Source organism: Lagopus leucura, unplaced genomic scaffold (assembly GCF_019238085.1).
Source record: "Lagopus leucura isolate 7727_CA_CO unplaced genomic scaffold, USGS_WTPT01 Super-Scaffold_741, whole genome shotgun sequence".
NCBI lineage: Eukaryota > Metazoa > Chordata > Aves > Galliformes > Phasianidae > Lagopus > Lagopus leucura.
Window position 1 is genome coordinate 4,857,142 of NW_024962256.1, and position 14,005 is coordinate 4,871,146.

General features: G+C 43.1%; 1 protein-coding gene across 21 annotated transcripts in view; it reads right to left on the reverse strand.

The window, feature by feature from the left end:
* Nucleotides 1–14,005, reverse strand: part of ABLIM1 (actin binding LIM protein 1) — a 169,258-nt gene that overhangs the window by 97,719 nt on the left and 57,534 nt on the right. The window contains exon 1 of one of the 21 annotated variants that reach the window (XM_042863830.1): nucleotides 864–1,303. The exons of the other annotated variants lie outside the window; for them this stretch is intronic. Coding sequence (XP_042719764.1) covers nucleotides 864–879 — 16 coding nt within the window. The 5' untranslated portion in view covers nucleotides 880–1,303. Of the gene's footprint in view, nucleotides 1–863; nucleotides 1,304–14,005 lie in introns of those variants that run through there. 21 annotated transcript variants of the gene reach the window in all.

A 14,005-nucleotide genomic window follows, 5' to 3' on the forward strand; every position in this document is an offset into this window, starting at 1 on the left:
AATTTACTTCATTTATAGCATGAAATTATAATGCACGTGTTCAGAGTTGAAAAACTACTCACACTCATCCAACGTAACGACTTTCTGTTTCTTACTCAGTTTGAATTCATCACATGTGACCTTTCACAGAACCCTCAGAAAAGTAAACACAGTTCCTGCTCTTCATAAAACAGAGGGTAAGTGTGAATCTGTGACAATGCAATGCTCCCAAAGCACATCCAAGCCCACCGCTCAAATATAATTGTGGATCTATTTCACATCTTCACGATGCAATGAACAGTACGGACTGCTCTTACTGTGAGGAAATTTTGCACAATGACACTTAAATTCTTCAGCCAGCTTCTGTAGCAGACTTAATGTGTTACTTACCGGCAGAATTGAAACACGTGTAATTTACTGCTGCAAAATTCCACGATACAAAATTCCCATATAAATCACCTCTTCATTAAAAGGTTAGACACGACCATGTTGTGTCCAGGCTTGCTGAATGTGTTTATCTTAAAAATTAAGCTAACTGCTCTGGCAGTTCAGCTCTTTGAGCTGTGACTAACACAGGTAACAAACCATCAACAGCAAACTTAAGGAGTATCACACAGAAAATAAAGATACATACGCACTTACTACATATGCACAGGAACCCAGCTGTGCAAACACCTTAGTTCAGGTGTGTTCTGGGTTCTACCCTTACAGAAACAGGTACAAAGACAATCAAAGCAACCCACTGCAGTTTTGGCACATCATCTACAGAAAGGAAAGCTGTCGGGAAGACATGGTTCATTTTAAATGCAAAGGTTTAAACCTCAGGTAATTGTGGCTGGCACATTAGTCCTTTTCAGTTCCAATCTGCCAATAAACAGAATTACCTTTTTCTTTCACCATGGCAAACAAATTTTCTTCGTCGTGGAAGCAGCAAGAATTAGCTGAAGTAATTTAAACACAACCTCTTCTCCAGCAGCGTTTGGTTGAGGTGAATTTAAAATTAAAAAACAAACAAACAAAAAAAAAAAAACAGAAAAAAAGAAAGCGGGAGCTTATTCCAGATAATTGTCTTCCTCAGATTTCCTACGGGAGCGGATGCAGTCCTATCGCTCGCCCCGTCTCTTCTTTGTGTGCCTCTTATCTTCTCCCACGGTGGTCTCTTCCTGCAGCTCCTACCCTGCATATGGACTCTGCCCCTTGTGCCGAGCCAGCCCGCTTCAGCTGCTGCTGCGTAACAAATGCTGGATTCCATGGCCGCGGCTCCCGGCGCTGCCAGCACCTTGCATTCCTCTACCCTCACAGGACTGAGCTGGCAATAATCTGCTCCCAAGCGACTGGCAAAAGGCTGACAGTCAGAAGATGTGGGAGAAACGAGGGAGCTGCTCAAACACACGCAGAGCTGAAGTGCGTTCTGCGAGGGCTTTTTGATTTTTATTTACTCAAGCTGAGCCAGGATGAGAAAGGGAAATACAAGATGAACACGGGCAAATGCTGAGGCAGGCTGCAGCACAGTGGATTTTCTCTGGTGAGAACTCTATCCACTCCTGGTTTTAATTTAAAACTGTTACCAAACAACAATTACGAGACCACAAAGCATGGTCATCAATAATCTCCTAATGTCCCCTGACCGTGGTACAGAACACAGTAACACATACAGTATCCACAAACTGGGAGTGCTGACTCCACTTACTACATGAAATAAGAATTAAAATAAAATGAATATCGGAATTGCAAGATCAGTGAGCAATGGGGTTTAGTACCATAGCCAAGCTGGTGTAAGTCAAGTACCGTGTACTGTGAGTCACCAAACACCTGGGAGCTCCAACTCCTCTTCTGTGACTCCTTTGGGGATGACAGCCGTAAGTACACATGGAATTGAGAAGAAAGAGCAGCATACCAAACCAGCAGCACTGGTGGGGTGAAGCTCACCCCCAGCATCTCACCACTGTTGACTCTGGACAACAAACCAACCCTCCAAGCCTTGGTTTTACAGGCACTAAACACTACCAGGGAAGGACTGGCCAGTAATAAGTTGAGGTTAAAAACCATACAAACAAACTCTTTACAATATCAGCAAGTCTCACTGTCTTATAGCACAATAGGGAATATTTCTGTTTTTTATTAAAAGGTAACAGCTCAGAGTTAGGTGAGAATTAAAGCTCTATTCTCACAAGCTCATTTTTATTCCCAGTTATGGACAAAAGCTTTGAAATACGATTACTCAGAATCCTGAATGCTCATGAAAAGCACTTAACATGTTTTATTTTTAATACATTTATCCTACCTGTATCAAGTAGCAATACTATTGTATTTATACACTGCTTTTTCCTCGTTTATAAATAACTTTATTCCTCACTGTAGCTGGCCACAAGTGATTTTGCCAACATAAACCTACCCCAGCATGCCTTCCCTTGGGCAGTACATTTTAATACCTGTTTTAGAGATGGAGAAAATGACAAAGGAAAATGAACTGACTTGCCAAGGACAAAGGTGACCTCAGCAGAAGAGAGCTGGGTTGAATACAAAGCTATTCTGGGCTAGGAGATGGGCAGATTCATTGGCTTACAGCTTCAACTTGACCGCAACTCAGGGCTCTATCTGGTCTAGGTTACATGGAGGAGGAACAAATTACACAGCACCCTAAAGCAAACCCTACGTACAGCCCCGAGTCTGAGGAACCTCTGTTTCTTGAGAAACCTCTATTTTTTAGAATTGGGTCTGACCTGGAACTCACTTCCATGAGAGAATTCCTTCTCAGTGCCGCTATACGTAGGGAAAGATAAATCGATATAAAGAAACTGGCTGTAGGCACCAGCCAGCCCGAGAACCAGATGGCTGACACATGCTGGAAAAACAGAGCATACATCCAGCATTAAAAATATTTTCAGTAAATAAATCCTAAGTGTTTTGTATAAAATGCCACAAGAACAACAGAAAGAAATGAATGAGTCTGCTTCACCCAAAAGATCCATCTTAATCAATGGTATTCTTTCATAATTAAATACATAAATTAGAGAGACTGACAGAGATTCATGTATGGAAAAAAGCAGTTATCCCCCAGCAAACCTCGGCTGGCTTTCTATTGTTAGCAGCCTCACATGTAAGCGAGGCGCAGCCCGGCAGTCTGACATCGCAGGTTCTGTGACTCAGAGCTGTTATTAATAGCAGAGCCCCAGCATAGGGCTGGGCTCAGCCCCACCACACAGAATTCACTGTGTCACATTTCTGACCCACACACACACAGTCAGGTTGTAACTCAGCCTGGCTGTGTTCTTCTTCAAGCGGTATTTTGTAAACAGTCAGGGAACTGCAGCTTAGAAAGGCCACATCTGACCTTCATTCATAAATATTTGAGCTGATGTGCAGAGCACAGACTATGCTCTATGTCCACAGATGTTGTTAACTCCTTCCTGAGATCTTCTGACACCCTCCAAAGGGCTGCAATGATTACCATTCTTTTTTTTTTGTTGTTCCAGCAGCTGCAGACAAAGAATATGACCGCTGGTATCTGGACTTTCTGTCCTGAGTTCATTAGTTCCATTTTTCACATGTGTCACAGATTAGCACCGCTGTATCTCATCTTGCCCGTTGCTGAATAGAAGCTTTCATCGCGTCATTCAGCCACGGAAAGTTGCAGTGTTTCACTGCAGCGTGTACACAGCAATAAATCTCAAAGCACAGACTGCAACATGTTAGGCTGGGCAGTTTAGGAATCAAATGCCACTGACTCCAGCATAACAAGATATAGAGATCAGATGTTGGCATTCTCAGAAACATCTTTTTAAAGTGGGATGATTTTTTCTTTTAATCTCATTGTTCTACACCTGACACAGACATTTACCTTGCTGCACAATTCAGGACCTACTCATAAATGCTAAACCAGAGAGGAAAGACAGACAGCAACTCCTGAAACACAGCCCTGGTGCTTACTGATACTTAGAGGCACATATTTTGAAGAAACAAAAACATCCTTTTTTCCCTTACAACACTTTTGGCACTCTATAACTTCAGTAGAGTTTCCCTGGAACAAAACCAGGCTGAAATATTCACAATGAGTACAGGATAGCTACACAGCATACTTACATTACTGCTATTTCATGATGAAAAGTAGCCTGCACGTTCACCAAAGGACATGGGGGTCATATTGAGATCACAAAATGAAAGAGTCAACCATTGTGTTTTGCTTTTTCCTGTATGGTGATAATGTTGAAAAAGTACACGTTAAGATACTAAACAGTTCAGTCATGACTTCAGATCTGTTATTTGAAAGTTGCCTTTGTATTTTTTAATCTTGCTCTCATTCTTCATAGATGAGGCCATGGCTTGTGAGTATCAAAACACTGTTCTTATATAACTCCTTAAAAACTGGTATCTTTTGTTGATCCATCAGTGATGGAAACTGCCTGCTCACAGAGGGAGAAATTGTAGTCTTAAATAACATCCAGGAAAATATCCTCTAATTAATGTCTTTTTCCTTCCAGCAAAAAGCCTGGCACAGCCCTGACAGCAAAGCCTGCCACAGGCTTGCACAGCTTCACCCCTGTATAGCCTCAGTCAGTTTAAGTCACCACTTCTCCAAAGCGTCAGTGATGCAGCTTTTGCAAAAACAACAATTACTTTGGTTGTTATCCTGACTTTGCCCGCTCAGAGGAAAAATGAAGTTGTCAACATGAGATCTTTTGCAATCCTGCAGTGGTCCCACTGTCCTGATGTGGAAGAACATAGTTTTCAGTTTCAACACCTGAATGCTATACAAAGTATTTCCTGACTTCTGTTCCCCAGTCCAGCAGTCTGTTCTTTTGATGTGTCTTCCTCAGCCACTTGGACAACTGACACATTTTCCAACCTTTAAAGCAGCACAAGCAGCGATGCTTGTGAAGGACTCCAGCACAGAAGAAAGCAGACGACTGACTCAGGCAAAGCTGATGATTTCAGTGGAGTTTTTCAGACACAGAGCTGAGCAGAACTCAGCTTGCACATGAAAAAACTATTCCCATACATACATCTGAATAGCTGGGTGTTCATTCCCAGGTGTTTGGTAAGACTGCTCATCCACGCATTGCTCTTTTGCCCCTCCAGGTTCAACCCTACCTCCTCCCCCCATAGCCCTGCTTATAGCCTAGTGACAATAAGGCTAACCCTCAGACAATTAAAGCCCAATGGGCTGGGTCCTATCCCTAAGTTTTGCACTATTCTTTTCTTTGCCATCAACACCACAGTATTTTGAACTGAAAGCACTCTGTAATACTTGCATGTACAATCCTGTGCCATCATTCTTTCATAGTAATGAAAATAAACAAAAAGTTGCCAAATGCATCACATGACCTGTCACAGCAGTGTATTGCATTCTGATCTGATATGACAATTTATTTCTTTTTAAGTGCAAACATTTAACACTCTTAAAAACTAGATTCCTCAGGAATCAGGTGCTTCACAGGCTTTGATCTAGTAAGTATGTCAGGTTTCTTAAAACAAAATTTGATTTTCTGAGGTTCTTGCAAGCAAGACCTTCTTAGTAGGCTGCTATTATGCTAAACAGAATAGCCAAAAATATAGATAAACAGAAAACTGGTGATGTTTTATTTACTGCAAGACAAAATAAGGAAACAGTCACTCATCTTTAATCTGTAAACATTAAGAAGCCTCTAACACACAAGCTTATGTAAACAGCACCTGGAACCTCCAGATCATCTCTTTAAAAACAGATGAGGAAAGCTGGCTACGTTATACCTCTCTGCAGTGGCTCCAAAACCATACAAAGCTCACTGCTGGATACTTTCCTCACAGTAGGCATGTACAAACATTTACCTCTGAACACACATTTGTGTTACTGATATAACAACTGACTTCCACACTGCTTACGTTGCTGTTAATCCTTAGAAAGAAGATCATACTTCAGGAGCACCCATGTGAACTTTTGCTCCATGCAGACACTTAACTGAGATACAGCAGGGGAGCACTGCCTACTGACAGCGCTTTACACTAAGTACATTTATTCAAAACTTACCATACAAAACCATCACTATTCACCTGCTGTAAAATGAATTAGGCTAATGAATTCACAATCAAAGCAATTACTGCTGCAGACAGAAATATGCACGTACTATCAGTAACCATCTGACAATTACTCTTAACGCTGCACGAAGACAGGAATTCCTGACAGGAAAGAATATATACAAGTGTCATGCTTTACTGTACGTGCCTAAGGTTAAGGAGATTTGATATTGATAATCCACTTCAGAATTGGATTAACTTTACAGAATAACCTCTACAGCCTGTCAGAGGAGTTCGGTGCTCAGTGCAATCAGCAGGACTGCGACAAGGATTCTCCAGCCTGAAGAACTTTCCATGAGAGCCCCGTGAAAGAACAGATCAAAGCAGCTTGCTGCCCATCACCTTATTTGCAGAGCGAAGCAGCAAGCTGTGTGTTCTGCAGTCTGGAGAGATGTGATGGAGCATCTCACTGAGAGTTACCCTCTGGTGTACGCCTCAACAGTGTAACACCCAATAAAACAGGTGAGTGAAGTGCACAGTTCCTAAAGATGAGGCAAATTATGATATGGACACTAAATACACACCATCCCTATATTTACAGCAGAGCACAAGCCCAAGGCACAACTCTCAGATGAGAAGCAACAGCAGTTGTTATTTCCTCTACTCCCCATCCCAACATCACCCTTGCTTTCCCACTGGCAGAAAGACAAGATCTTCAGCTTGAAGGCAGTTTGCACCTCAGATCTGCCTGCCCCACAGGTGAATCACACAGAATCACAGAATCACAGAATCACCCGGGTTGGAAGGGACCCCAAGGATCATGTAGTTCCAACCCCCCTGCCTAGCAGGGCCACCAAACATACACATTCAGATCAGGTTGCCCAGGACCCCGTCCAACCTGGCCTTAAACACGTCCAAGGACGGGGCATCCACAACCTCCCTGGGCAGCCCGTTCCAGGGCCTAACCACTCTCCTAGTAAAGAACTTCCCCCTAACATCCAACCTAAATCTTCCCTCCTTCAACTTAAAACCATTTCCCCTAGTCCTGCTGTTATCAGCCCTTTTGAAGAGTTTACTCCCCTCCTGGGTGTAGGTTCCCTTCAGGTATTGATAGGCTGCAATGAGGTCACCCCGCAGCCTTCTCTTCTCCAGGCTGAACAAGCCCAACTCCCTCAGCCTGTCCTCATAGGGGAGGTGCTCCAGCCCCCTGATCATCTTAGTTGCCCTCCTCTGGACCCTTTCCAAAATCTCAATGTCTTTCTTGTACTGAGGGCTCCACACCTGGACACAGTATTCCAGATGGGGCCTCACAAGAGCCGAGTAGAGAGGGACAATCACCTCCCTGTCCCTGCTGGCCACCCCTCTCCTGATGGAGCCCAGGATCCCATTTGCCTTTCGAGCTGCCAGAGCGCACTGCTGGCTCATATTCAGTCTCTCGTCCATCAGGACCCCCAGGTCCTTCTCTGCCGAGCTGCTCTCAAGGACCGCTCCTCCCAGCCTGTACAGGTGCCGGGGGTTCTTCCGGCCCAAATGCAAAACCTTGCACTTTGCCGTGTTGAACCTCATCAGGTTCACCCGAGCCCAGCCCTCCAGCCTGTCGAGGTCCCTCTGAATGGCATCCCTTCCTTCCACCGTATCAACCGCACCACTCAGCTTGGTAGGTGAGGGGCTGAGCACCCACCCGCTGCCAGCCCAAGCAGGAGCTGCCTGTGCTTCACTCTCAGTTCTGTGATAAAAACACTGAGATTATACAGCTGCACTGATAGCAGCAAGAGAGGAGGAATCCTGTAAACAGCAGCGGGGTCACAGGCCCATAGCACCTTCCTTCCAACCACAGCTGCCTGCACCCAGCAGCATAACAGTTACAAAGCAAGTGAGAACTTGGCTTAAATTCCCCTCAGTAATCTTCACACTTCTTTTACCTTTGGCTGTAGCCATATAGGAAGCAAAATCCCCCAATATTTTCATTATTTCTTCCTACTCAAAGCTAATTTAGCTAATTTTTCTTGCTAGCATCTAGTGAAGCAGGGATTGCAATTTCCATATTTTTTGAATAAAATGTAACTAATAATTCAGGCAGAGAGGAGCAACGAGACCTACAGAGGTGAAGTCTGTTGCTCTAACCTAACCCATGCTACATTAATGAAGATTAATGCTAAACCACTGATGTATTACTAAGCATATTAGCCCGGACTGATCTTCAGCACTGGCAATGAGCTGGCCCACAGCAAACAGAAACAGCAAGCCAGCAGTTAAGATGACATTAAATGTTTGAACACCTAAATTAAAAATGGCACAGTGATTAAACAGGAATAGAGATCCTGCAAACCAGCAGGGGACTAAGATTTGGTTCTAATTAACTCTTCTCTTTTTTTTTTTTGGTCCTCGCACAACCACAGAACCAAAGATTTTTAGGTCCTAATATTGGTAGTTGAAGCTGCTTTTCTTACTCCAGCACAAAATCAGCACTCAGCTATTTGCAGAAGCAAATTATCCCTAGCACAATAAATACTGAAACAACAAAATCACATGAACCTGTCCTGCTGTGCCACTCACTGCGAATCCTGGAGCAACACAAGTGAGAACATCTGCTTATGTGTAATGGTGAGCAGTGAAAAGCAACTTTGTTCTGCTAAAGCTGATCTAAGCAATTGCCTCTTCAACACCTGCAACCATTGCAGGACACAAAGCACTACAGCACTGTTCCTGCAGTGGAGGGCAGAGAAGCAAGCAGCTTCCCTAATACAAGCAGGAGAGAGAATGCTTTCACCTGCGAGCACAGCTCATGCACAAGCCCTTGCCATGTAACACAAGGCTCTGTGCAGCCAGGAGGAAAGATGGGTTTCCTACTTGGTGACAGCAATTGTTAGAGAGGCTCTGCAAGTGCAGGAGCCCAGGGGACAGCAGCTTAGCTGTGCTTGGCTGAGCCTTACCAGCCACATGTGACGCTTCGTGGTGAACTCTGCATGATCACCGGTAGCACAACGGGTTTGCAACCAATCTCCAGAGGTGCTGAAAAGTACCTGAGAGACAGAGGCTGCTCCCAGGGTGACAGTCTGACGTCGATTACATGCTCAGGCCAGGAAACACACAGCACAATGCCCACTGTCTATTGTCATGCCTAATGCCTACTGTTATCTACTATAACACCACAAAGTTGTCTCCAGAAGAATGAGATTTCAAGGAGGGAGAAACGTGGCCTCCTGCAAATCTGCATTTGGATCAAAACACTGGGATCACATGCTTCTCAAAAACAACAATTAAAAAATAATGCAACCAGAGAAATATGCACTCCATTAGGCTCTTAGCTGACAACCTGTGACCACAGAAACAGAAGGTCACATAGCCATGTGCTGGGTGGGCTCAAGCACCAACATTCTTCACAACATTCATAAAAACCTCCAAAAAGTTTCCAAAATATACTTTAGCAAATTGTTCCTTCACTTCTCTGCATCTACAGGAAGTCAGGTTATGCAGTTACGCAAACTGGATCTTCCCTGCTGCAAACACAGCTAATCTCATTCTGTGCTTCCAGTACAACGCAGAACGTCTCTATTTGACAACCTCTTACGCACCTGATGGTTGAGTAAATCCGTCACTTATCTCCACCCTTCTGGATTAAGTCAATCTAAATCTATTAATATTTCCTTAAAAGTCTTCACACCCAAACTTGCTATTCTCACTGCCTTCTACTGGTTTTCTTCATGTTTATCAGCATCTTTCCTGAAATGTGATATCCAAAACCTCAGGCAGTACCCAGCAAAAGTCTCTTCAGTAACAAAGAACCATCTCCCCTGCTGTACACATATCCTGCTAATGCATCCCACAACACGAATAGATTTTTTGCAGCAGTTTTGTAAAACTGATTTCTGTTTTTATTGTGAGAAGTATCATTATTCTCCAAACACTTTCCTGGAATACTGTTAGTTATTTTCCATCTCTTATCTGTGCAAGTCCAACATTCCAGATTTGTATCCGTTGAAGTTCAGCTGCACAATTTCAAATCACATCACTGATTTATCAGGACCATTCTGCATTCAGATATTGTTCTGCAGGAGAATGACATAATGCTTATAGCCCTGGATTAGCACAGACTTTTAAGGCATACTCCATACTCAAGTCAACTTTATAAAGACAATATTAGAGGGATTGAGGCCAGGAGAGATCACTCACTTGAAGCAATCTACGCCAAAAGCCATCAAGGAACAGAGCCACCTTATCTGAAGCACACAAGAAGCCTGCACAGCATGTGCCAGCATCTAAAGAAAGAGTGCCAGCTGCTATGATGCCAACAGAACGTGGGCTTTTCTCTCTCACATCACCACTTGCCACACTTAACACTGCCTAGCTCTGGACACTTTACAGACTCATACAGCACCATTAAAACCCTATGGCCACAGGTCATATCAAATACATATGCTGCAGGGAGCTCCTAGGAACGCCACTAGCAGGTAGGATAAAGATTAAAATATTAATTCATTTTTCAATTTGAATCTTCCTTCTTTCCCTCCAGATAAAAACAGGGACTGGTAACAAAGAGACTTCAGGGAGATCTTGGTACTAAGCATGGAAAATGGCCATGTGGCTCAAAACAACCCCTGTTTCTCTGGGGACTAACAGCATTGGTGTTGTATTCCAGTTTTCCCATATAACACCCCAAGAAAATCCTACTGATGCAAGCAAGATGACGTGTTGGATCTTAGAGTGGATTCATTCAAATGCTTATGCTGCAGCTAGTATTTTATAATTGGACCTTCTATATTGGGTCTGTACAGCCAAATCCTCTCAAGAACACCATACCTCCTTGTGATTCCTCACTTAACCATGTGGATTCCTGTCCCTGCAAAGATACACACATTACACACAGACCCCTTCCACGAGCCCCCATTTTTCACAAGGTCTCTGTGCATTATAAATGTTCCTGCAATGGTCTAATCTGAACCCTGGCTCACCACTTTTCTGCTTTCACATACTCTAAACTGCCCCACCTCCTCATTCTCTCAACTTCCTTCTGTCTTCCTTTACACTCAACCGATCCAACACAAGCGGCCACTCTCACAAGCACTGCTATAAATTAAGACTGTTATATAAACAGTTACTAAACTCATGCAGGAGGTCGGTTAGATAATATGACACGTATCTCCTTTCCCTCAGGTGTATGCCACTGCTGAATCAAACAGAATTCAGGCTGGAGGAAAAGACAAAGGCTGTACATGGAATCAAGTACAATGACAGAAGACAGCGTCTCAGACAAGAAGCAATATCACACGTTCCAAGTCAACTTTCTCTTTGAAATTCCCCAGTTATTTTGCAACCAGCTTTCAACATTGCTCGTCTCAAATTGCAGATGTTTTTCCATGGTCTTCATATGGCAGTCCTGCTTCCAGAGACTCCCAGCCACATGCTTAAGTAGGTCTCCCAGGCTAACACAGGTCTGGCTGCAGAAAACAACCATGCTGGCAGTTCCCTCTGGGAAGCAGCCCTCTCCATCTCTCCCGGATTCAGGAGCAAAGGCTGCTCAGCAAATTTTGCAGGCCAAATGAAACCCAGGACTCCCATTTTGCATTTACCTTACAGTGATTTGAAATCTCTTTCGACTCTTAAGTTTTCAACAGTCTTAAACTACTCCTAACTGTCTACATCACGCCGCTGCTGAACTTACATGATGCTCCAGCCTTCCTCTTATGAAACCACCAGCGTCATGCTGAGTGACGAGCATATCACAGCATATCACAGGTTAAATCCCTGAGACTCCAAAGACTCAATTCCTGAATACTAAACAGCTCTGCATTTGTGAGAAGATTCCTGACCTTCCAAAACCCTAAGAAACGGGCCTTTCCTGGTGGTTATAATTCTACTTTTTAGGAGCAAGCAAAATACTGGTTGAGTCTCCAAATGACTTGGATGGGGTGACTTCTAATCGCTGTTTGTAAAGCCAAATACAGACAGCAAGCTGTCTGTCAGGAACATATATAAGCTGCTAAATCTTCTGGTACTTGAAGCACCCTAATCCTCAAGCAGTCACATGGCCTAAGAAATGGCCTCAGGCATTTTCTATCTTAAAGTCACAATACAGCTTTTACATCCAGGACCTTCTCAGTAAGCATTTCACTACTTCTGTTTTAAGCAGTGGATTGACTCCACTTACACCGCAACTTAAGCAAAGCTGAGGCAACAGATACCTTGCAACTTCTCAGCTATTCCACACCACTGGAAACCAGAACTATAACATCCATCCTATTGAAGAGTAGCACTCAAACTGCAGGATGATGGCAAAACGCTAACAGAACCTGCCTCACTATCCTTCCGAAAGCTGATAGATTTGTGAAGAATTGCACAACTGTATATTTCTAGTGAGATTTACATCCCATACAAAATAGAAGAAAATTGCAGAAAAGGTGGCTACAAACACAGAGCATCTCTTCAGAGTCCCATGTGGGCTGACAGTCACTGCTCAGTCAATTTTCTATGTTAAATTCACAAAGCTTTACAAAAACTCCTCAAATGTCTGTAGAAGTTTTCTCCAGAATGCCAGTGTGAAACACTGGAGGTGGCAAGGCTAAATGACACCTGCTTTTTCAGGTTCACAGATATACGGCATTTATATACTTAAGTCATATTTATATTTTTAAATTTACAAGGAATACGATGAACAGGGAAAGACCTTTAAGCTTCTCTTCCAATTCAGAAATTAGGCAGCTTTGATTGAAACTACTTGGCAATAGGTTCAAAACAAAAAGGAATAGAGTTTCATAAAACCCTTAGGAAAGGTCTGGAACACACCACCAAATGTTGCTGTGCTTTCAAAAGGTGCATTTCTAGCTCGAGTACTTCAGCAGATCAGTGCCTCCTTCTTCCCCAGACGGTCACATAGAGATGAACCCGTATCCATTTTTTTTTTACTACTCAGAGTCAACTTCTATAAATAAATACATAAATAAATAAATAAATTCTTATTCTCTTCTGTTGGTAACTACAAATATTTCTGCACACTTGCTGTCACAAAGCATCTTGCTGCTACACAAAACAAAGAAGCTAGCTGTAAAGCAATTAAATCTGCATACTGAACAAGAATCATGCTCTGATGTCAATCTTCACTTACCCAGATCCTCAGGACCACCAAATAACTGCTCACACAAGTAGTAGTCATCTGGATTCAAGTAGGGCAGTTGCTTCAGTAAGCTCTGCTTCGGAATGAGATACAGGACCTCTGCAATATCCCCATCCTCAATAATTGACATCCTTTTGACTGAATTTCTGTATTTCACTTTTTCCAGCACCAATTCTTTACTTTTACTTGATCCACACAGCTTCCCAAAGCTGTTTAGGATGGGGAAAAACGGCATTTCTATCGGGAAGAAGTTACGGAAGCAACCTGTAGTGCACAATCAGCCTTCTACTGCAGCACACTGTCCTTATCAATCCTTCTCTTTTCCTCTTATCCAGCAAAGGGGATTAAGGAAGATATATTTTTAGTGATTATCTTCAAGAGATTATGACAGTATGCTTGATCAGGTGACTGCCATCTAAAACTATTGTAATCAGTTGCTACTCATCCCTGGGAATGCAAAAGTCTGAAGCAAAACCATAAAGAGTATTTGACAATCAGATTAATATTCAGGACAAGAGAAAGAATTTATCTGAGGTACGTAAGAGGATTAGTTGAAAAACAAACAAACCAAAAAACTCTCGCTCTGATAAAAACCTTATTAGGAAGGAATCATCATCATAAGCTACAAATGCACATCTGTGCCTTTAATCTACCATGCCCCCATTTTGATGCCAGGACTTCACGTGTGCTACGGACAAAAGGTTACAGTAAAGGTAGAGCATGCTTGTCTCTGATGGAATGTATAAAGGCTGGCTGACTTCACTTCATAAGCAGATTTCCTTGGAGAAATCCTGCCCGCAGCTTTCACTGACTATTACACACAAAAGCACTTAAGCTTCCCCCTAACTACTCACGACTGGCTCACCAGCTCTCTTCCCTTCCACTTTCCTGTATAGTGGACAGGAGAAGCTCTGCAGACAC